Here is a 24,890-nt window from a genome sequence, read left to right on the forward strand (position 1 = left end):
TTTTCTATTGACAGGGCTGGAAGGAAGCAACTTGGATTTTTCTGTTCCTTTGTATTGTAAGACAGAGATCTAAAAGTTCATAAAACATGTGTTTCATTATGGAATGCTTACCATGTGAACCTTATCAAGCCACCACGCAGAGTAGGAAGTGGAACACTGAAAAAGTCTCCTCCAATCCCTCCCCCTGAGAACACCATCCTGATTTCTGTGACAATTCTTTCCTTGCGTTTCTTTATAGTTCTGCCAATTTCTTAAACCCCAAAGAGTTCAATTTTGCTTGATTTTGGACTTTACAAATAATCTTAGGCTGAATACATTTGTGTCCTGTTCTCACTCAATCTAAAGTATATTAGATTTATCCATGTAGTTGTACATAGATGTAGGTCATGTATTTTCATTGTTATATATGTATTCCACCATATGACGATACCAAAACTGTATTCACCTATTCAACTGGTGATGGACATTTAACAGTTTTCAGTTTGGGGTTATTTAGACTAAGGCTGAACATTCTTAAATGTGTCCTGGTGCACACATATAGAAACTTCTTTTGGACAGATGTTCAAGAATGTTCAGCCTAGGAGCAGAATTGGTAAGTCATGGACTACTTGCTTCTGTGTGTGTTTGTGTGTGTGTGTGTGTGTGTGATTGTGTGTGCGCAGGCACACGCATGCATGTGTGTTAGGAACACATGAGATCTACCGTTTTAAATGTTTATGTGCATATACAGTATTGTTAACTACAGGAACAATGTTGTACAGCCGACCTTCATCTCATATAAATGAAACTTCATACCCGTTAAACAGAAACTCCTCATTTCTCCCTCCCCCCAGCCCCTGGCAACCACCAGTCTAGTCTCTGTTTCTATGAGTTATTTTACAACGTTATTAACAACAGCCAAATATGGAAATTAAATGTCCATCAATGGATGAATGCATAAAGAAAATGCAATATACACCTATGATAGAATATTATTCAACTTTTTTTTCAGTTTTTCTATAATCTATTTTATTATCATCCGAAGATTACATATGCAGGTAAGAAAATGAACCAAATCATGCAGTCGGCCGTTCTCTCGGTTCTGACTCCCCACAGCTGTGATATTAGGAGAACCAGAATGTGGAGGTCAATACTTTAATGTCAGCAATCTGCACCCTCCCTCTCCATCTGTACACACCTATTTCATTCAGCATCTTGACAGTTTGCACAAGAAAACTGTCCTAAGAATATTATTCAATTTTTAAAAATAAGGAAATCCTGTCACATGTGACAATGTGGATAAAACCGGAGGACATTATGCTTAGTGAAACGAGCCAGTCACAGAAGGACAAACACTACGTGATTCCACTTACATGAGGAGAGACTGCTTCTTTAACTTTGCTCATTACTGTCAAACTATGTCCCAAAGTGCTTATACCAATTATCATCTCACCAGCTGTGTATGAGAGTTCCAACGTATGAATGCTTGGGAAATTGGTAAATAGCCTTTTCTTGTTCAAATTGAAAGGTATATAGCAGACCATGAAGTGGAGAAATACAGACAATGCTTGTGCTCTGGTGTGTTGGAAACCTGTGGACTTTAAAACCTCACGTGATTAAATCCCCCACTTACTGTGTGACCTTACCTAATTTGCTTAACCTTTCAATTTTCCTTTATGTAAGATGGGAGTAATGTCCATCTCAGGGCTGTTTGAAGGACTAGAGAAATATATTTATGGTGCCTAACATGGTACCAACATAAATTAGGGATGAAATGATTGATAGCTATCAGTATCATTCTCTGTCTCACTTATTTCCAAAACCAGAGTTGAAGAATCAAAGATCCAGTTTCTCTGAGGCAGTTACAAGGGCAGAGAGGTACACTTTGCAGATTGTTTGCTGGTATTATATAACATGCTTGTTTCGTGGTACTTGTGCAGAGAAATGTATCTTGAATAAGTAAGAAGAGAAAAACATAAAACCTCTTTTAGGACCTTTAGAACTCCCAACTCAAATATCAAATCAAGTGCAGCAAAAGGCATCTCTTACGAAACATTTAAAAGGAAGGACCAGAAAGTAACTAAAAACAACTGTGTTCAAGCCAAGCTATAAAATGGAAAAAGTAAATATTCCACCAGATTTTAATGTCACCATTTTCATTCACTCACCGGGATCTGCTCATTCAGAAGCAGGTGTGCTGCTATGGAGACCATTCTACATATTCCCTTAGAGTCATTCATTCACCTGAGGTCTACTGCAAGAGTTGACAACTGACTCTATGATTTAAAAGTCATTTTAAAAGTCACTAACCTCCTTTCATTCTGAGTTATTGTGCCGTTTTCCAGCTTTTTAACTGTGGTCGCCAGCACTTTATTTGCGTCATTGGCGAAGTCTAAGTCTCGGACCTCAGACAGCGGGACGGACACAATGGCAAAAGCTTCTTTATCTTCTTTTGTTTGGCAAGTTCCGATCTGCAATGTGTTTTTCCACTAAGATTAGTTGTTTTACTAAATAACTATGCAATATTCTTCAACTACTAACACATCTTAGTACTGTTTAAGAGATATAAAACAGGAGTAGAGAATCCAAACACAGTAATTCCTACATGCATCATCCACTATGAAAAGCTGTAGGGACACAGATTTCCCGTGCCCATTTCCTGCCTTGTTTTCAAAGCCCGACTAGAAATGTATCCCTTTCACACGTGTTCTTTGCTTCAGTTTCAACAGAGGAGAGGAAATGCCCTCCTAGAATCTTCTTCCCGTTCTATATGCTACTCCCACTCTTTTGGTATCTCTGCTACATCTTCCTGAATCACAGCCCGGCTGCAGTCTAGCCTCTAAGTTCAGCTACCTAAAGCAACTGGTAGGCACGAGTGCCTGATGAAATTAATTGCAATAATCTCTAATACTGGTGAAGCTCAAGTGTAAGAACATGTCAGTCACCCCCTAATCCTATTCACACAACATCTGGCTGAAAAGTAAACCATTCTCAGCAACATTTACCTTCAACATAACAGGCCTCTCTTCATCTGTATCTATGGGGATGCTAGTACTGGTTACCCACGTGTTTGTACATAAATGTCTTAACCGAACGTACGAATTCCTAAAAGCAAGATAGTATTAAAAACACAGATTATAAAAAATTAGCACACTTACATATCAACGTATTTACCAGTTTCATACATGATACGAATATAAATATATTTTTAGACTTAGTAACTGACTCAAGTGCAGATCAGTCTGGTTTAAGGGGAATATCTGAACTATAGGCTATTTCAAAGCATGCAGTATTATTACATAAAACCAGTGGTTCTCAAAATCTGGTCCCTGGACCAGCAACATCAGCATCACCTAAGAACTGGTTAGAAATGCAAATTCTGAGGCTTCATCCCAGTCCACTGAATCAGAAGCTCCGAGGGTGAGATCCAACAGGATTTTACCAGCCTTTCCAGGCAATTCTGGTGCATACTAGAGTAAGAAGCACTGACTGTGTAACCATCTGAGTTAAAACTGCTGTCTGATTGTAGTCCCTTTTGTGGTTTAATCATCTGCACGTAAAAGTACATAGTGCAGTGGATCCTCATTAATCGCAGATTCCATACCTGTGAATTTGCCTACTCACAAAAATTTATCCGTAACCCCAAAATCAATACTTGGGTCACTTTGGAAGTCATTCTCAGACATACACAGAGTGGCAAAAAATTTGATTCCCTGCCACTCACATTCCCAGTGAGGCTGAACAACACGATCCTCTTCCTTCTTGTTTCCGCTCTCATACTGTCAACAAGTGTCTTTCTGTGGTCTGTTTGGCGCCATGCTTTTCACTATCTATTGTTAGTGAATTCATCGTTTAAAACAGTCCTAAGCATAGTGCTGAAGTGCTGTCTTGTGTTCCTATAGAGCAAGACTGTGATGTGCATTACGGAGAAAATAACTCATATAAGAGATGCTTCATTCAGGCATGAGTTATAGTGATGATGGCCGTGAATTCAACGCTAATGAAACAATATATATTAAATAAGGTGTCTTTAAACAAAAACACATGTAAAATAAGGTTGAGTATTGATTGATTGACAAAAATATTGTGCCCAGAGGCTTGCAGGAACCTAACTCTGCAGTTCCCTTAGAAGCAATGGGTCAGTATTTGCTAATTCATGTTCCAGAAATAATAAGAATCAACTATATGTGAATTGAGAGAGAGTGCATAAGAAAGGACAGCTAGAGCTTCATCCAGCTCAAATATTATCATTTTTTGGTGAATCTATTATCATTATTTCTTTAACAAAATGGATAAAGTATCTATTAAAAGAAAACCACTGAGGTAAGTTCTCTGCCTTCAAGTTGCTGAAAGTTCAGTAGGAAAGATAAGATAAATAAATCATATAACATGAGGCAGAAAGCATTAAGGCCAATAAGAGAAAATCAAATAAAACGCCAAGGACTTCAGGGAAAGAGATTCATTCTCAAACATCACGATTCTTCTCATTCATAAAAGTAGATAAAATAGAGACTGAGTTAATGCACTGAATAAAATGTCTTACAAGCAATTTTTGTTAGCAGTAGCTAGAGAATGGGTAACTGACCATTTTGGTGAATGCAGTGGTAGTCCCACACCTGATCCCTCTCGTGGTGTTTCTAAAAGAGACCCCCGCAAAGATCCACCTTGTGGACCACCAGGTAAAATAAAAGAACATATTCTAGAGGAAATAATACCCACAGGACTAAAAAAAATGCCACCAGAAAGTATAGAGTCTGCTGTTCCAGGGGAAAGCACTGTGAAACACGGTATGTCTGTAATAGATGTTCTGTTGCCCTGCACAGCGGTGCCCGCTATACCGCTATCACACTTGGAACGAAATATTAGAATGCTTTAGCAAGACGTGAACAAAGTTTCAAATAAATTAAGTGCAAAAAAAGAAAAAGAGATTGTTTCAAAAATCTAAAACAGCAAAGGTCCAATCCTTGTCCAAATAATCAGCAAAGGTCCAATCCTGATATACCTCTGTATTACCACTTATCTTCTGCATGGAATTATACAGGAGATCTCACTTGGACTCAGTTATCTTCCTCACTGTATTGATATTTTAAGCATCTGGAAAGTGGGGCCATAGCTTATTCAGCTCTGTGTCGTTCCCCCTATTCTTACTCCTGGACCTTCTATAGCTGCTTATGGAGTCAACCTAGATGGCTGGGTTCCAAGCTAAAGAGACTATACTTGAGCATAATAACCCGCAATTTCCAAGAATTTTGGAAATGAGTAACTCTTTAGGACCCACAGCACATAAATCCATTGTTAAAATCTCGATATAATCTGAATGTCTGAACTATGAAGGCACAGTAGCATAGTGGTTAAGAGTACAGATTTTGAGTTCACACAATCCAGGATCAAATTCCACTTCATGAGCTTGACAAGGATCAATCAACCTAATCACACTGAGCCAGTGGTTCCCCAACTTGGCTACACGTTAGAATCACCCGGAGAGCTTTTTACAACCCTATTGCCCAAGCTGCACCGCACACCATTTAAATCAGGATGTCTGGGAGTCAGAGGAGGCATCAGTACTTTTTAAAGATCCCCAGATATTCCAACGCGCACCAAAGACTGGGAGCCACTGCTCCAAGCCCTTGATACTTAAAAGTCTAGTCCACGAATCAGGAGCATCAGCATTATCTGAGGGTCTGTTAGCAATGCAGACCTCAGACCCCACCCTAGACCAAGCAGATCAGAATCTGAGCTGCCATGAGATCCCCAGGTGGTTCAGTACACATTCAAGTGTGAGAAGCACTGATTACAGAGTGTCAAGTTTGAGAAGGATTTCACCCCGCATTGGAATCACCTGGGTACTGATTTGTAAAAGTAAAGCCTGCCTCCTGCCCCCAAGACTCTGATTTCACTGGTCTTGGTGTGGCCAGAGCATGGAGAGGGCGCAATGCTGCCCAGGTGATTCCAGTTTAGAGCCAACTTGAAAAGCACTGCTCTAAGTCCTTAGTTCCTGATCTGTAAGAGTTGCTGCCAGCATTAAATAAGACATTTATAAAGAAGCTGACACAGTGCTTAGCACACAGCCAGCACTTCAGAGTCATAATAGTAGCCATTATTAAGTGTTAATTAGTGTTAGCTTTAAAACAATTAATGACAAGTGAATCTATGTTAATACAAAATTCTGTTCGATACTGAGAAGGGCTTCAGCAGTTCTGAAATAGGAATAGATGAAACCTGCCATATAAAGTGAGGCTCAGGGGCTTGTCTCGGGTCTAGTCACATTAGAGTAAGATCTTTCTATCATTTCCCTAAGCAAACTTTCTTGGTTAGAGTTCAAGAAGGACTCTATTCTTGCTGAGTTAAAATCTAAAATGCATAGTCAGAGTAAGGATTTATTAAGATGCAATACTCAGAAGAGAAGGTCAAAGACCTGCATCAGGCCAAACCTTCAGAGGGTATTTCTTTACAGGCTTCTATTGGTTCAACAGAGTGGGAGATGGCTCATATAAGGCCAAGATTCAGCTACATTTCTCCCATCCAAGTATAAACCAGGTCCGACTCTGCTTAGCTTCCAAGATCAGACAAGACTGGGCACATTCAGGGTGGTATGGCCGTGTACTGAGCTACATTTCTCATGAATGAGAACAGCCATGAAACAGCCGAGGAAGTCCAAGGAGCAGTGTTTCTTGGCAGTGTTAGTACAGCAACTTCTTACCTCCCCTGAAAGTAACCTACACAATAATGTCTGCATTTTGAGCAGGTACCTTCAGCCTCACCCCTGCCATCTGCCCAAGGCCGAGACAACCGTGCTGTACCAAGGACAATTTAGAACCATTCCACTAGACCTGAATATATGGGCAAAACTCCTCTATGCATCTAGAGATCACATCAGAGTGCTGTTGTTGGAAAGCAGACAGCTCTAGGCAAAACAAAAAAATCTTAATTAAAATAATCAAATCGAAGTGAAAGAATGTAAAATACTCTCTTACATTAAGTTCTGACTCCCTCATTAACAGTCTCCTTTCCCCTCCCTCACTGGGGGCCGACTGGTCTCTTAGCTGGTCCTTCAGGACACCTAGTAAATCTCAAGATTCTTCCACTTTGTGTTCCTGCTGCTTGAAACACTTCTCCCATATGGAGAGGATCTGACCCTTCAAATCATTCAGATCTTTTCTCGAATGTCCTAAATCAAGAGGTCTCATAATAAAACTCCCCATACTCTTCAATTTTTCTTCAAAGCGTTCTTATTACCTGACCTTATATTTTATGTTTATTTGTTTATTGCCTCCCACTCCCATCTGAATTTAAGTTCATAACCAGTTTGCTCATGGTTTTCTTCCCAAGGCCAAGGGCAATGCCTGGAATGGAATTGATGTTCAATAAAGGTTTGTTGACGGAAGGACTTCCCTGGTGGTCCAGTGCTTAAGAACCCACCTTCCAATGCAGGGGACACGGGTTTGATCCCTGGTCGGGGAACTAAGATCCCACGTGCGGTGAGGCAACTAAGCCCACATGCTGCAACTACTGAGCCCACGCTCTGCAGCCCCTGCCACAACTAGAGAGAAGCCCGCATGCCAAAAGGAGCAGCCCACGCACTCTGGAGCCCGCACCACAACTAGAGAGAAGCCCGTGGGCCACAACAAGGAGCCCCGTGCACCACAACAAGGAGCCCGTGCACCAGAACAAAAGATCCCACATGCCACAACAAAGATCCGGAGTGCTGCAGCTAAGAACCAACACAGCCAAATAAATAAAATAATTTTTTTAAAAAAGATTTGTTGACTGAATGACTCAATAAATGAACAAGTGGATGATGAGTGAATGAAATTTTTAATTTGACATAATAAAAATAAATGCCATGACTGTTAATGGAAATGCTTCTAGATCATTTTTTATTTTAGTAACCACAGGCCATATAAGTAATAAGAATAAATGATTCTTATGAATTTTTCAGAATTTCTTTTCTCCTGCACATTTGAATTATTTTTAAGAATAAAACAAACTATGTTAATCTACTCACAAAAGAGGAATGATTTTTTTTAACTCTTGTTCTTCACTTATGCTTGCTCTCTTTATATCACAAAAATTATACTAAGATTATGATTTTTATTCCTTACCTGCCAGTAAAATTATTCAGAGAAACACTATTGTTTAACCATATTTTTTTTTACCTTGGGACCAGGCAGTCTGCTCTCTGAAGAGTTGTGGCATCCAGTTCAAAAAGGGATGCAATGTCATTTCCATGTGGGACTGAGACCAAAGTGTACATGATCTTCTCCCCTGCCTGGCGTTTCTTCTTTGCAGTTGGAAGATCTCCGTCTCTCTGTTGAGGAAGTACAAGGTTTTTTACTTTTATATGTTTCTTACTAAACTCTCCAATTAATTGGAAGATCAGTTTTAAATTTGCATTTATTTCTTCATTGGATTATAGTGATGTCCAGTTCACATCATCCAGAAAGAGCAGATCGGGTCTGAGAGCCTTTCAGGTGATTATTATTAAGAGTGATAAGTCACACATCCCAGAGGGGTGATTTGACCTGGGCAAATTATCAAGGCACTAAGAGTCACAATAGTTTTGATCCCTTCCCTGGTATTAAACCTATTATCACAGTAGTAATTTTGACCATTCCACATTTAAAACAAACACAGAGAAGAAGTAGTGTGTTGAATCATCTAGAGTTCATAAATTAAAGAGTAAGCATGGAAATGTTTCAGAGTTCCTGCCTAACTCCCAAAAATCATTGGGATATTAATTGGGGGGAGGGGAAATCAACAGCAACATTCCCATTCAGTTCATCAGCTCATTCCATTAGATCCCAGAACATACTATAATGGCATATAAAGTGAAATCAAATGGAATAGAAGCCTTCAGATGATGTGAAACTCAGTCAATATTTCTAGCACACTCCCACCATTTTAAGCAAAAAACAACACAAGACTGATGATTATGTATTTTCACTCGAACTTCCCCAAGTTCCAGCGTCCCATGGAAGAATCTGATGTATAAGAAAACCAAAACATGATACAGCAAATGTAATATAAGTTTGGTAGTAAAGTACATAAATATAATTACTTATATATAATTATTAAATCAAATCAAATTTGAAAATGAGAGAGAAAAACTGTCATTGTACCATCACAGGTAGTTGAAAGAAAATAGGTGGGAAGGGATGCTCAAAGGCAAATGAAAGCCATCCATATCCAAAGACAAGCATTTCTTTAAAGGCTGCCATGACAGTGAAATACTACACCTGGTCATTCCAAAACATTCACTTGAAGCTCCATCCCAAGACTGTGAAAATCATTTTCCTTGGATCAGTGAACCCTTGCAGTTTCATGCTGGTGTCTTCTGTAAATGGTGCACAAATTGGTAGCACCAGTTAACTGAATGGGCAGAGGAACTGCCAGTGTTCTTAGGAAGGAACAGGATTGCTATCTGCTAAATCTCACATAGGCTAGCAGTATCTGGTAGCTCTTGTCATCTCTGATTTATATGTTTTCTGCAGAGATATAAGCTCAGACTTATATGAAGACAGGGGTCTGGAAAATTCTCCCCAGGTGGTTTAACCCCCATAACAGTTGTTTCTTACCAGCAACTGTGAACTGTGTTCATTCATCAGAAAAAGGTATACTTAACTTACTATACACTAGAAGTGAGTATAGGGAAATAGGAGAGAAGGATATACAAAAGCAGTAAGCAAACCCCACTTCTGAATTGATACAAAAGTTCTCACAATACCAAAACCATTCCCTTGACTGTTCTCACTAATCTTACCACAAGTTTAAGAGCGAGGAAGATGAGCATTATTTCCTTTAAATAAAGACATGAGTGCAGTTACCTACAGGAGATGAAGGATGAGGGAAGGAGCGAAGGAAAGAGGATGGAGAGCGGGGAGGACCAGAGTAGAAAAAGGGGGAGGGAAGAAGAGGGAGAGAGGAAGGAGGGAGAGAAAGTGGAGAGGAGGGAATAAAAAGGGAAAAAGGAGGGGGGAAGAGGAAGGCAAGGGGAGCAGTGGGTGCTATAGTGAATGCTCAACCCCATATTCAACTTGCCATGCCTCAGTCCAAATTAACCAAAGCCAGCAGCCTGGTCTGCAGCCCTTAAGCACTGAATTAGTCACTCCTCAAAGGGCAGGCATGAACTCACGGTTAAGAACCTCCTTCCCTGGTGGCACAGTGGTTAAGAATCCGCCTGCCAATGCAGGGGACACGGGTTCGAGCCCTGGTCCGGGAAGATCTCACATGTCGCGGAGCAACTAAGCCTGTGCGCCATAACTACTGAGCCTGTGCTCTAGAGCCCACGAGCCACAACTACTGAGCCCGCATGCCACAACTACCAAAGCCCACACGCCCAGAGCCCGTGCTCCACAACATGAGAAGCCACCGCAATGAGAAGCCCGCCCACCGCAACAAAGAGTAGCCCCCGCTCGTCACAACTGGGAAAAGCCCGTGCACAGCAACGAAGACCCAATGCAGCCAAAAATAAATAAATAAAATAAATAAACTTATTTTTTAAAAAAAGAACCTTCTTAAGGTCTTCTGAAAAAATTCTCATGGGTCAGGAGACCCATTTCACAGTGATCTGTGTTGAGGGCATGGAAGTCTGTGAACTAAAGACAACAGTCTTTGAAGGGCAAAAACACCGTCATATCCTGAGAGAGGAAAACCTAAATGTCTTTTAATAACCCAATAAGAGTAGTCTGGCCAGACAAATAAGTCGGGAAAGAAGGCTGCCTGGGTAACATAACAGCTTAGAATCATGGAATATCAAGCTTGGGAGGGATCTTTATAGATCATCTGTGAGCTAAAAAGACTTCTTCCAAATAAATCTCCGGCAGCAGCTAGCCTAGTGAAATACTATAACTTGTAATTTACTCCTTTGGGTCTTGAAAACATTAGTCTTTAATTATTCCCTACTGAAGTTTAGACAGTCTTTCTACAGTTTTGTTTATTTCCTATATTTCAACTCTCACAGTGGGTTGGGAGAAAGAGTCTAAAGAAAGAGAAATAGCTGGAACGAGAAAGTAGGAATGAGGGAGGGAGAAAGAAAGGGAAGTGAGTGTGGACACTAGAAGAAAAATAGCAGTGTACAAGAAAAATATGACACCAAAGGCAATTTCCATGAAAGAAATAATTGATAAACTGGTTTTCATGAAAACGGGTTTCTTCTGCTCTGTGAAAGACACTCTCAAAAGAATGAGAAGATGAACCACAGACTTGGAGAAAACTGTTGCAAAAGACATATTTGATAAAGAACTGGTGTCCAAAATATACAAAGAACTCTTAAAATTCAATAATAATAAAACAAATAATCCAATTTTTAAATGGGCAAAAGACCTGAAGAGACACTTCACCAAAGATGACATACAAGTGGTAAATATATACATGAAAAGATGCTCAACATCAAATGTCATTAGGGAATAGCAAATTCTCTAATGAGATATCACTCAAAACAATGAGATACCATATACACCTATTAGAATGGCCAAAATCCAAAACACTGACAACACCAAATGCTGACGAGGATGTGGAGCAACATGAACTCTCATTCATTGCTGGTGGGAATGCAAAATGGTACAGCCACCATGGAAGACAGTTTAGTGGTTTTACAAAACAAAACACATTCCATACCATATGATTCAGCAATCATGCTCCTTGTTATTTACCCAAATGAACTGAAAAGCTATTTCCACAGAAAAAATTGCACCGCAGCATTATTCATAACTGCCAAAACTTAGAAGCAACCAAGAAATCTTTCAGTAGGTGAGTAGGTAAATAAACCGTGGGACATCCAAACAATGGAATGCTATTCAGCACTAAGAATAAATGAGCCATCAAGTTATGAAAAGACACAAAGAAACCTTAAATGCATCTTGAAAGAAGCCAGTGTGAAAAAGCTACACACGGTGTGATTCCAAATATGATATTTGGAAAAAGCAAAATTATGGACACAATAAAAATATACTATGAATATACTGCCAGGGATTGGGGGAGGGAGGGATGAATAGGAAAAACACAGAGGAGTTTAAAGGCAGTGTAACTGTTCTGTATGATCCTATAATGGCGGATACATATCATTATACTTTTGTCAAACTGATAGAATGTACAACACTGAGAGAGAACCCTAATGTAAACTATGAACTTTGGGTAATAATGATGTGTCAAGGCAGGTTTACCAGTGTAACAAATGTACCCCTCTGGTGAGGAATGTTGATAGTAGGCTGTATTTGTGTGCTGGCAGGGGTATGCGGGAACCCTCTGTACCTTCCACTGGATTTTGCTATGCATCTAAAACTCTCTTTAAAAAGTGTCTATTAAAAAAAAATAGAGAAAATATTTGTAAATTATATATCTGATAAGGGACTTGTATGCAGAATATATAAAGAACACTTACAACTGAACAGCTGTAAAGACAAATAACCCAATTAAAAATTGAGAAGGGACTTTGCTGGTGGTGCAGTGGTTAAGAATCTGCCTGCCAATGCAGGGGACATGGGTTCGATTCCTGGTCCGGGAAGATCCCACATGCCACGGAGCAACTAATCCTATGCACCACCACTACTGAGCCTGCGCTCTAGAGCCCAAGAGCCACAACTACACAGCCTGCGTGCCACAACTACTGAAGCCCGTGCACCTACAGCCTGTGCTCCACAACAAGAGAAGCCACCCCAATGAGAAGCCCGTGCACCACAACTAAGAGTAGCCCCCACTCGCCGCAACTAGAGAAAGCCCACACACAGCAACAAAGACCCAACACAGCCATAAATAAATAAATAAATAGATAGATAAATAAATAAATAAAAATTGAGGAAAGGATGTGACGACATTTCTCCATAGAAGACATACAAATGGCCAAGCAGCACATGCAAAGGTGCTCAATATCATTACTAATTAGGAAAATGTACTAGGATAGTTATAGTCAAAGACACAGACAATAACAAGCGTTAAGATGTGGAGAAATTGTAACACTCATATATTGCTAGAGGAACACAAAATGGTATAGCCACTTAGGAAGAGTTGGGCAGTTCCTCAAAATGTTAAACATATAACCAGCAATTCTAATTCTAGGTATCTACCCGAGAGAAATGAAAGTATATGACCCCACAGAAACTTGCACTGAATGTTCATAGCAGCTTTACTTATAAAAGCCAGAAAGTAGACATAACCATCATCCAAATGATGGATAAACAAAATGTGGTACATGCACCAAATGGAATATTATTTGGCCATGAAAGGAATGAAGTACAGATACATGGTACAACCTGCATGCACCTTAAAAACATTATGCTAAGTGAAAGAAGCCATGAAAGAAAGGCCATATAGTGCATGATTCCACCTATGTCCAGAAAAGGCAAACTCATAGAGACAGTAGATCCAGGTTGCCAGGAGCTGCTAGTGGATACAGGCTTTCTTTTGGGGGCGGTAAAAATGTTCTAAAATTAGATAGTGGTTATGGTTTTACAACTCTGTGAATATACTAAAAACCACTGATCTGTAATTCTAAACATGAGAATTCTTATGGTATGTAAACTATATCTCAATAAAGCTACTGAAGGAAGGGAGGAAAGAAAAGAAAAGAGAGGGGGGAGGGAGTAAAGATGGGAGAGACGGGGAGACAGAGGGGGAGGGAGGGAAGGAACAAACGAATGAACAAACTAACTAAAACAATGAAAAAAAAGTGTGCTGTTGCGTTGATCTCTGCCATGCAGCTCAACATGAAAATCCAGGTGTTATACTAAGATATGGATAGCAAAGGAGCAGTTTTCCATGAAGGCTCTGAAATGTAATGGTGACACAGGAATCACACTTCTGCCTGACCCCAAACAACTGAGTCAAGAAGGTCTTAAGAAGATCTACACAATCTTCTTACATAGGGCTCAGGAGAATACCACGTGCAGCTATGAACTCCTTCCCTATGGTAAAAATGGTGGTGACGTCTGAAATTGAGGATAATAATCACTATGATGAGGAAGAAGGCAGAGAAAGAGGAAGGGAGAGATTTAAGAAGAGGAAGTGCTAATTCTAAAAGAAAGAAAAGGAAGTTTGCTGTTTATTACATCTTAACATGAAAACTTGGGGGGAAACAGACGAGGAGAGTTACAGTCACAAAGAAATATTATGAAAGAGCTCTTTTCTGGATTTGGCAATGCTACTGCAGCCAAAAGAAAGAACCACCAACATAATGAGTGTTATTAATACATGTGAGGGAAGATTGCCTCAGAATGTAAGAATGCAGAAATAATGGACGAGATCAGTCAGTTGTAGAAAAAAACTCAAAGGATTTTTGTGAATATGTAGGCACAGGGATTTGAGCACAAGTGGTTTAAATGGAGTATTAGAAAGGCACAATTAAAATATGATTTTAGCTAAGGAAAATAAAATCTAATCAATTACGTTGAACCATATTCGAAGAAAGGCTTTATTAACAGAAGATAAGCATGTAACCTAAACAAACGGAGAGTCAATGAACAAGAATTTGACAGTTTCTCTCACCGCAGGCTAGGGTAGATGAAACAAATTAGTATTCCAGTGTTCCTGGAGGAATTCCATATCCCTGAAAGGCATGTGTGTCATCTAATTTCCTGAGCTCTCCATGCCAATCTTCTAATCATAATTTAGCTTTTGATATAGATTTTCCTTCAGGGAAAATGCACTAACTGACCCAAGGATTTAGATCTACTTTGCAACTGACAGTTGGCACTGTGGTTTGTACATCAGTCATTTGAGATTCATTTAGTGGAATCAATCCTCCTGTATGCACTGTCCTTTTCCCCCTTTCGAAAGGCTAATAAAATGAATTTTCTAGACTTATAAAAGGCGAGCAGATTCGGGTTCCAAGAGATTGCCCTCCTACCCCATCCCCCTTGGTAATATCTCCCCATGGGATCCTGATAAGAATAGTCAAAAGACCTCTCTATTTTGACACTCTTACAGTGAAAAATAAAAATCTTTTCCATAGAGAAACCTCACTTATTAGGGCTAGCTAAAAGAGGTCACTCTAAGTTACTCATAGTATTTAAGAGCTGTGGTTTAATTTTAATTACCTAGGATAAGTGGAATGTACCCCCAAATAATTTGCTTAGGTCTTTGAGGAAAAAAGCTTTAATGAATAGATAAGTTCCATTTATAAATAGCATAACAATTGTTTATGTGTGAATAAGCGCTTCTAACACATTTAGAAGTTTTTTAAAACAGTGCTATAGTCTTAAGCATTCTGCTATTAATCTCTTGTACTCTGTTAATTTGCTTAACAAGCTGTCATAGCAGTTTGACAGTAAACTTCAAGCCAGCCCCTTGGAATTTTTTAAATAATAAAATATGAATAATGAGTTATAAGCATACAGTTTTTAAATAAATGGATCAAGCTTCAATATCAAGAAAATTAATATTATATTTCTACAATATGAAGGCAGTTCTGTTCAAAATTGTGTGCTTGTGGCTTTTGTTTACAAACCCACATCTCTTTTTAAGTAAGAAAAAAGACCCCAAAACACTAGTTCTCTGCAGAGAATTACAGAAGCACACTGCCCTCCCTCTTTGCATCATGAAAAGACATTAAGGTACAACAGAGCTTAAACAGGTGTGAAATTTAACAGCATCTCAGTCTCCAAAACACTCTCAATTTAGGGAATGAAGGGCTGCAGAATGTTAACCTAGTCTGCTGGGCTTTTAGAAAACTAGCATTTTCACTTGGAAGGAAAGGCACACAGCCTCGCAGATTATACAAATTGAAAATCCCGTATGAGAAGCCAGAGGATGCTAATGGCTCGCCAGCTTCTCTAGCTCCTGGGGGCCCTGCCCGCGGCGCACAGCAGGGAGCCTCCTGTTACACCTTCTCTGTTGCCTCATTTGTGAGTCATCGCATTTTCAGCAGAGACATCACGTAGCAATTCTGCTGTGAAGAGCCAGAGACATTCGGTAAGAAACAATGTCTGCGTTTTCAGGGCCGATTCAGACCTGTGGCCACGGCAGCATAACTTTGTGTAGGCATCTGTGTTTTGGTCCAGACCCTCTGGGGCTCTCACTGCAGACTTTATGGAACAGACACAACCCTGCCATTTAAAGCTGCAAACCCTTCTTCTCTTGCCACGGTTCCTTGACAATCGGGTGCTCTCAAACTAATTCCCAATATGACCCTTTTTTCTTTCTTTTCCTTATCATCTTACCACTGATGAATACATAGTAAAACACAAAGAAATGTGCGGGTCTTCTTTCAGGATCTGGTACCCTCCCCCAAAAGAAAAATTCTACAGAATAGAATTTTCAAGTCTATTTCAGCAAAGTTTCATGCTTTCTAGAACATTTCTGTTTAACGTATGTTTTTGCACAAAGACGGGGATGGTTCTCAAAGGGAGAGAGTTTGGCTCCCCAGAGACGTTTGGCAATTTCCAGAAACACTTTTAGTTGCCACAACTTGGGCGGGGGATGGGGGACGGAGAACAGGGAGACCACTCCTGGTCTCTAGTGAGTAGAGTCCAGAGATGCTGCTAAACATCCTACAATGCAGAGAACAGCCCGACCACAACCAAGAATGATCTGGCCCGAATATCAATATATCAGTATTGCTGAGGCTGAGGATCCCCAGCACAGACAAAAGACATTCCCTGGAAAAATCAGATCACATTCCACATAAATAAGGTAATGTTAAAATGGGTGGTGTTATTCCAGAAAAATCTCCTTCAAAGAGCCATTTGAAAAGATGCCAGTTTTCACGGAGAAAAAAACTAACGACTTTCAGGTTCCCAGCTGGGCTTGATACCGTTCCAATATTTACAGGGTCCCTGTGGATGCTGTACATTTGTAAGATTGGAAATAATAGACTTCTTTGTAGAATAAATACAGCTATTTGGATCTTAATGGGAGCTCTGACACACTCCGCCTCATTTCAGCAGTATTATCCATTAACCTCTGAAACTTCAAAAATGGAAGGCAACATTTGATAAAGGTTTCTAAATTACAGGAAAAATATTAACTGGATATTAAATAGACAACATAGGGAAAATTAGGAAAGAAAATAATTAGCATGGTCCCAGGGAACTCAGTGTTACTGGAACCCAGATCTGAGGTGAGATAGCATTGTTTTGGGAAACTGATTTCATTTTTCACAGGCTACACTCTAAACGCTCCTCTGTTTTCTTTTTTAGACAGAAACATCATCATTGCTAGATGGTAAATGGTGTATAAAATGAGAAGCCATATTGTTAGCTTTACTGTTCCATATTCTCAGTTTTATTTACTTTCAAGCTAGGGGTTTTAGAGAGAAGGAAATCAGATGTCTCCAGTTGGATGTGTCTCTGAGATGACAGATGAGATCCAGTCATAAAATTCTACAGCAAAAGCGATCCCACCTATGTTGTATGCAATTAAAGTATTGCTAGTAACACTGCTTAAACAGAAGAGTCCTCTTTCTCACCGTTAGAGGAGGATAAAGAAACTGTACTTCGGAATACAAAGGAAAAATATTTAGCAAGTCTAATCAAAAGCTTGATTAACACAGAGTAAACTTCACCATGGATTTATTACTTATTTATATGCTCTGTGCTGCTCCATAACCCTTCATTCACTGTATTCTCCCACTCAGCTCTGCCCAGAATGATCGGTAGCATCTCCAAAGGGTGTGTAGCCAAAAGGAGATGAGCCAGAGATTTAATTCAATTGCACAATTGGAAGCTTTGATATGATGACCTTTGAATAGAAACAACTTACATTTTTAGCCTACTAACATCTTTTATTCAGAGAGTTTCCCATTTGTCTGCTGGCATTTTATCCCCATGGCATGCAGGTGAGAGATGTAGGGCAAACGTCCTCATCCTATCAGACAGGTGAAGAAAATGAGTCTCAGGAAAGCTACCTGACTTGTCCAAGGCTACACAAGTTCATGGTGGTGCTACAGTAGAGCTCCGCTGTCTCGACAGCACGCTCAAGAAGTCACATAGAATATCACGGAAATGAACCTTGACAAAGAGAAAAGCAGTCCCCGACATCCGACAGCTGGCCTGGTGGATGAGCCAGGCCTTGGTGTTGCTAGGAGCTGACCTGACACTCAAGCTGGGCCATGGTGTTCTCCTGGTGAATATGGACAATTTCACAAAACAGCAACACCGGACAAGGTCACTTCATGACTGGAATGGATCAAGACGAAACAACACCACTCCCTGACCATATCTGAACACCGACAGACTGTGAACGTTGTTCAAGCCACAAAAAATGACTGTCCTCTAGCAAATATGAGCGACTGCTGCTTCTTTAGCGATTACAGACCTAGCCTGCCCTACCCACAGATAAAATGTATTAAGATACCTCCTCTTCCTAACAGCATTCCCGTCCACAGCAAAGCCCCACTTCTTTAAATCTTCCCCAAAATCAATCACACAAGCCCAATTCCTATAAGATGTTTTTTATAACACCTTCTTACTCAGAAGCAGCACGGCTCCCCATAGTGTGCGTGCAGTGGGTTATAAACGCCACTTGTATGGGTATTTTCCTGGTGGTCTCTGGCCGGAAACCATTGAGACCATTGACAAGCTTATAGGAAGAACCAAAGAAACTATGGTTCACACTTTGCTTTTTAAACATGGCTACTGATAGCATTTTCCTAAATCATAGGAAGGTAAGGACCCAACAGTCCTGCTACAGCTATTTGAAAACCAGGGGGAGAAAAGCCCACACAGACGGATAAAACTGAATCATAAATAAAAGATCCAATGGATCTAACAAACCTACTTCTATATTTAAAGACATTCTGACACAAATTAAAGTTTTCACCTGGGTCAGTGACCTGATACTTCGCTTATTTCTATTGTAAACATGATAATCATATGGAGAGAGGAGTCAAACAGGGTTGACTCGGGTCCAGAAATTCTTATTTGATCCATCTGCCCCATATCCTCCTAAAACGTAAATCTGTGCGCCAATGTAAAACAGTAGTCATTTTAATGAAACGTTCCAACAGTTTCTATCAAAGAGCAGAATTAGGGGTGATGCAGTAATAATACCTACCCATTCCAAAAGGGATGGCAAAATTCCTAACAAAATTGTATTATAGACTGATAGACTGTGTCTATTTTATATCAAAATACCTGGCTAAATTGCTTTTAAAGAAATCCAGCCCTGCTGAGAGTCACACACAGAAAAGGCAGTAGACACCATGGGGCAGTGGACAGTAGCTGCAGAAGTAATCAAAAATATTGATATAACAACAATAATAAAAATGATTGATAATAGCAAACACCAAAAAAAAAAAAAAATCCAGTGCATCATCCAGGCTTTATTTGGATCACATCAAAATATCCTGAATTTCTGAATTTTTTAATAAGTTTCAGGTGTACAGCATTAACAATTCGACATCTTATATACTACAAAGTGGTCACCACCACAAGTCTAGTTGCCATCCATCACCATACAGTTTCACCCATAACCCACCCCCATCCCCACTGGTAACTCCCTTCCCCTATGAATTTTTTATTGAATTAAATCATGTTGTCATTGTTAAGTCATATTCTTTCCAAATTATGATGAGATGAGCAGGATAAATAATAATAAGTATTTTAAATGAAAACTGGGTTTAAAATAAGATTGCGAATTTTTTTTGAGTAGCACACCGTAGATTATTAGAAATTAGAATTATCTAGTTACTGAACACTTCAATTTCTCCCCATAAATAGAAACCAAATTATTTTGAATTGAAAAGGATTGTTCTGCTGTCCTATTTTAATATTATGCCACAATTCCATTCCTCCTTCCTAATTTCTATGAACTTCTGAAAACTAAACCTAGACCCACCATACCTCCCAAATCCAGTTGCCTTCAGCAATCTATCATAAGTGGCCTCCAAGTTGCTGGTAATCTCCCTAAACACCCACTTCTGGTCATCTTCTTATAATCTAAGCCAAATCATCATTTACTTTTTATCTTCGATCCACAGCCTCTACTTGGAGAATCTCTCTCAGAGCCCTAGTCTTCAAATTTTCTACTAACTTTTCAATGTGTTCATATAAAATATAAATAATATGCTTGTATTCGACGGGGAAAAAAACAATTCTACTCACCACATTTTTTCCTTCATTTTGGGCATCTCGATAATCAGGGTTAAGCTAAAAACAAAAAAACAAAGCTAGTTTTGAATTGCTATTAAAAGCACATTAACAAGACCAGTGATCTTTAATTCCAGTACACTATTGTACATTTAACTAAGTTTAACATAAAAAGAGGCTAAGAAAGAAACGGTTAGTAAATACCTTCAAACCCTAGTGCAGGAGACAAGAGTTAAAATGCCAAATTTATGGCCTTTGTTTGTATCAAACAGTTGACATTTTTGAACAAGTGAGAGCTGACAGTCTCACCACCTCTTAAGAAGCATTCAAGAGAGTTCATTTTGCCCACCACAAAATCTGCTATTGACCAATAATGCAGACACCGATTTCTAAAAATAGACCAAAGGAAAGTTTTAACAATGATTCAAGATCATGCTCCACGTGCTAAACACACAAGAAAAGAAAGTCAAGCAAAAGAGGATCTATATATCCGCTATGTCAGCTAATGCATGAGGACTATTTAAACTAACAAACAAGAACACATGTCTCAAACAGATGGAGAGATAGAGAACAGTATGGAGGTTCCTTAAAAAACTAAAAATAGAACTACCATACGACCCTGCAATCCCACTACTGGGCATATACCCTGAGAAAACCCTCATTCACCACGCGGTACTTCATACTACCACACTGTTCACTGCAGCTCTATTTACAATAGCCAGGACATGGAAGCAACCTAAGTGTCCATCGACAGATGAATGGATAAAGAAGATGTGGCACATATATACAATGGAATATTACTCAGACATAAAAAGAAATGAAATTGAGTTATTTGTAGTGAGGTGGATGGACCTAGAGTCTCTCACACAGAGTGAAGTAAGTCAGAAAGAAAAACAAATATCATATGCTAACATACATATATGGAATCTAAAAGAAAAAAAAGGTTCTGAAGAACCTAGGGGCAGGACAGGAATAAAGACGCAGACACAGAGAATGGACTTGAGGACACGGGGAGGGGGAAGGGTAACCTGAGACGAAGTGAGAGAGTGGCATGGACATATATACACTACCAAATGTAAAATAGATAGTTAGTGGGAAGCAGCCACACAGCACAGGGAGATCAGCTCGGTGCTTTGTGACCACCTAGAGGGGTGGGATAGGGAGGGTGAGAGGGAGACACAAGAGGGAAGGGATAAGGGAATATATGTATGTGTATAGCTGATTCACTTTGTTGTACAGCAGAAACTAACACAACAACGTAAAGCAATTATACTCCAATAAAGATGTTAAAAAAAATAAAGAACACATGTCTCTGGGTTGGACTGTGGAGTTTAGGGGTCATTCCAATGAGAAAGCATGAGCTCTGCACATGCTGCCTGTTGGCCCACATATTTCCAGCTGCTTAGCATCCGTAACTCCTGACTCCCACCTGAATACACAGTTTCAAAAAGATGTCCTCGCTGATCATTTGTAAAGCATCTGGTTTAGAAGGTGTTTTCTCAAAATAACAAGCTGTCCAATTGAATGCAATCCTATTAATGTGAATCGGTTGGTGTATACAATATGCAACCCCAGGTAATTAAAGTCACCACTTAAGATGTAAGGCTGGGAGTCTTTCTCAGAATTACACTTGGCTAGTAGCTCTGAGGAATGCCCCTCCCAACCTATCCCTAAATATTAATGACGGTACTGAAAATGATCAAAAACAAAGCAAAACACTCTCCATCTCATTGAAGACTAAGGTTGAAAATCATCTGAACCCCCAATCATCAATGAATTGACAGTAATTATAAAGTCGACAGTGCTGGGGGAGAGACAATAACTCCCCACTTGTCATCTCATGGCAAACCTCAACCTGACTTCAAGCTAGTGGCCAGGTGAACACAGTTCAGAAGATACTTGGTGCGGTTCCACTATGTGCCCCCAACCCAGAGACCCCGAGTATTCACCAACCAAAGACCTATACAGAAGTGCTTCTCCATCACTGAGAAGCTGCTGTGAGATGGAGCAGAAAATTGTTTCCCCCATCCTGCCCCCCACTGTCCACTACCTCTGTCTGTCTTCTCATGGCCAGAGAGATACAGCAAAGCTCAGAAAGCAAATGGGCAGAAAGCAGAGGGAGCAGATGATGGCAGAGGGCTTTCTAAGAAGCGCTGTCTGAAGAAAGGGCAAGAAGAGAAAGAACTGTAGCTGCTGTGGGCTGGAATGTCACTGTGAGATAAAGGAAAAATAGCAGAGGGGCCGGGGAGAGAAGCAGCCTCAAGAGAGTCCAGGGATGCAGACTTGACACCTGCTGGAACTGGGAAGTACATCAGGACCCTGCAGGCTGCCCTGCAGCTGAAGATTTAGCAAGAGGACTGAGAAAAAAAGAAATGGAACAAAAAGACCGTCCACTCAACCGTTCTGCTTCTGCATGGAGCTCACTCATCTGAGGACAATAAGGGAGGAAAGCAGGAAAAAACAACATGGGACTGCTTAAAAAATGTTTAAATGGGGGGGAATTCTTTCTCAGAGTCTTTCTGAATATTATCTATGGTATGATACAAAATAACTTTTCAGGAAATGGTTTGGCATATTCAAGAAAGTGCAAGTAAACATTGCCTCCATATGAAGACAGCAGAAGATGAACTGAAAAATATAATATAAAAATAATCAGATAAATAATAATATAACAAATAATCACAATATAAAAAGGAGTTAAATTAAGGAGGATCTCAATAACAATGAGAACATAAATACAAAATTAAAGTCCATGTCAGCAGCAGGAACAAGCATAGTTGACATTACTGGAAATGAGTGATGCAAAGGATAAAAATGGAACAGCTATCTTTCACCATAGAGGAAAGGTGTAAAGAAATGAAAATTAGGAAAAAGGAAATAGTCACGGAGGACCAGAGATTGGGGTATCAACTAATGAGCAACCAGGATACTAGAAGGAAAAGAAAATCAGTGGAATACAAGCAATAATCAAAGATTATGGAAAATAGAGCTCTCCTCAGCTAAAGAAAGAACTGTGTATGCGGAGGTAACCCTGATTTCCAGGAAGATCAACTAAAACAGGCACATTCATTTGAGGATGATGGGAAAGGTGGGGGGAACAATGGTAGGGACATAAAATAGGGCCAGAAATTAGGCTTCGACAAAATGCATATCATGTAACAGGAGAATGGATGAACAAAATATGGCGTATTCAAACAATGGGGAACTACTCAGCAGTAAAATGATGGGCTGCCGATGTACACAACAAGGGTAGGTCTCAGAAATATATACCATGGAATATTAGTCAGCCATAAAACAGAAGGAAATCCTGTCATTTGCAACAACATGGATCGACCTTGAGGGCGTCATGTTAAGTGAAATAAGTCAGCCAGAGATAGGCAAATACTGTATGATCTCAGTCATATGTGGAATCTAAAACAAACAAACAAACAGAAAACGAACTTATAGAAACAGAGATCAGATTTGTGGTTACCAGAGGCAGGGGTGGGAGTGGAAGAGATCGGGGAAGGGGGTCAAAAGGCACAAACTTCCAGTTATAGGAAAAGAAGTCCTGGTAATGTGATGGCGCACGGTGACTACATTTAATAATACTGAATTGCATATCTGAAAGTTGCTAAGAGAGTAGATCTTAAAAGTTCTCATCACAAGAAAAAAAATTTTATAACTGTGTGGTGATGGATGTTATCAAGATTTACTGTGGTAATCATGTCAATATAGATATATGTCATATATACATCTCAAGTCATTATGTTGTACACCTGAAACTAATACAATGTTATATGTCAATTACATCTCGATTGTAAAGTGAAAGAAGCCAGACATGGTATGACTCCATTTATAGGAAATCTAAGAACAGACAAAACTAAACTGTGGTTAAACAAATAGTTAAACAAATCAGAAAGTGAGTGGGAGAGGAGTGGCTGGAAGGCAGAACCAAGTCCAAGAGCCACTGGACAGCAGTCTTTCAATTTTCAGAGCAGACAGACAACGGGGGTGGGGGAGGGATGATAAAACAGGAATCCAGTTACAAGTTGCCTGTTGGTGCTAGGCCAGCAATTGGGGAGATCTGAGGCTGAATTTTATTTTTCTATGGAGATGCATACCTCAGGCTCCTTAAATTCCCTTGAATTATGAATAAACGAATCAGTCCCAAAACAGTATTATTCCTGCTTTTGGAATCCAACAGTGAAAGGTAGAAAGTGAAAAGACAGTGACTTAACTGGCCTCCTGTCTACTGATTAATCAAACTCAAAAAGACACACTTTTACTCAGTAGTAATGAAAGGTCAGCATAGTGCACAGAAGGGGTTTATTTAGCTCTTTTAGTCAAGGATCACTGTTTTAGGGAATTCCCTGGCGGTCCACTGGTTAGGAATTGGCGCTTTCACTGCCAGGGCCCAGGTTCGATCCCTTGTCGGGGAACTAGGATTCCCACATGCCATGTGGTGCAGCCAAATAAAAATAAAATAAAATGACTTAAAAAAAATAAAAGGATCACTGTGTTATATTCTTTTGTTTTCAGTTTGAAGAATTCAGACTTTTCTTTTTAAATTAAAAGATACATACTAAAATTATAGCTAAATTATATTCAAAAGATATGTAACATGTTTAACCAGGATATACCTACGGTCAAAGCTTTCATTCAGTAAGCATTTAGACTAGTTGGTTAAAGACACTGTAAAGTATATTAACTTCATGCTGGAAGCCATGACATATCCGTAACTATCATGTGTACAGAAACAGGAATTAACGTACCTAAGTCAAACAGGAGTCAGGTATGCCCTTTAAGACATAGGTCATATTCTACCTTAAAGATAATGTTACTTTCTAAAATTATCTTCACACATTTCACCCTCTTAGGATCACCCAGTTCAGTTCCTGAGGGATGTGTGTG

At 39.6% G+C, this 24,890-nt stretch overlaps 1 protein-coding gene across 3 annotated transcripts in view; it reads right to left on the bottom strand.

The window, feature by feature from the left end:
- The window catches only part of ITPR2 (inositol 1,4,5-trisphosphate receptor type 2), a 520,017-nt gene that overhangs the window by 371,181 nt on the left and 123,946 nt on the right, over nt 1-24,890 (bottom strand). For all 3 annotated transcript variants that reach the window (XR_003001564.1, XM_024733221.1, XM_024733219.1), the window contains exons 10-13: nt 20,013-20,057; nt 8,136-8,287; nt 2,985-3,084; nt 2,290-2,450 (exon numbers count right to left, since the gene is read on the bottom strand). Coding sequence is in view for 2 of the 3 variants with exons in the window: in XM_024733221.1 (XP_024588989.1) it covers nt 2,290-2,450; nt 2,985-3,084; nt 8,136-8,287; nt 20,013-20,057 (458 nt within the window). In the remaining variant the exon portion in view is untranslated. The remainder of the gene's footprint in view (nt 1-2,289; nt 2,451-2,984; nt 3,085-8,135; nt 8,288-20,012; nt 20,058-24,890) is intronic.

The sequence above is a fragment of the Neophocaena asiaeorientalis genome, unplaced genomic scaffold (genome assembly GCF_003031525.2).
Source record: "Neophocaena asiaeorientalis asiaeorientalis breed wild unplaced genomic scaffold, Neophocaena_asiaeorientalis_V1.1 scaffold150, whole genome shotgun sequence".
In the NCBI taxonomy this organism is placed as follows: domain Eukaryota; kingdom Metazoa; phylum Chordata; class Mammalia; order Artiodactyla; family Phocoenidae; genus Neophocaena; species Neophocaena asiaeorientalis.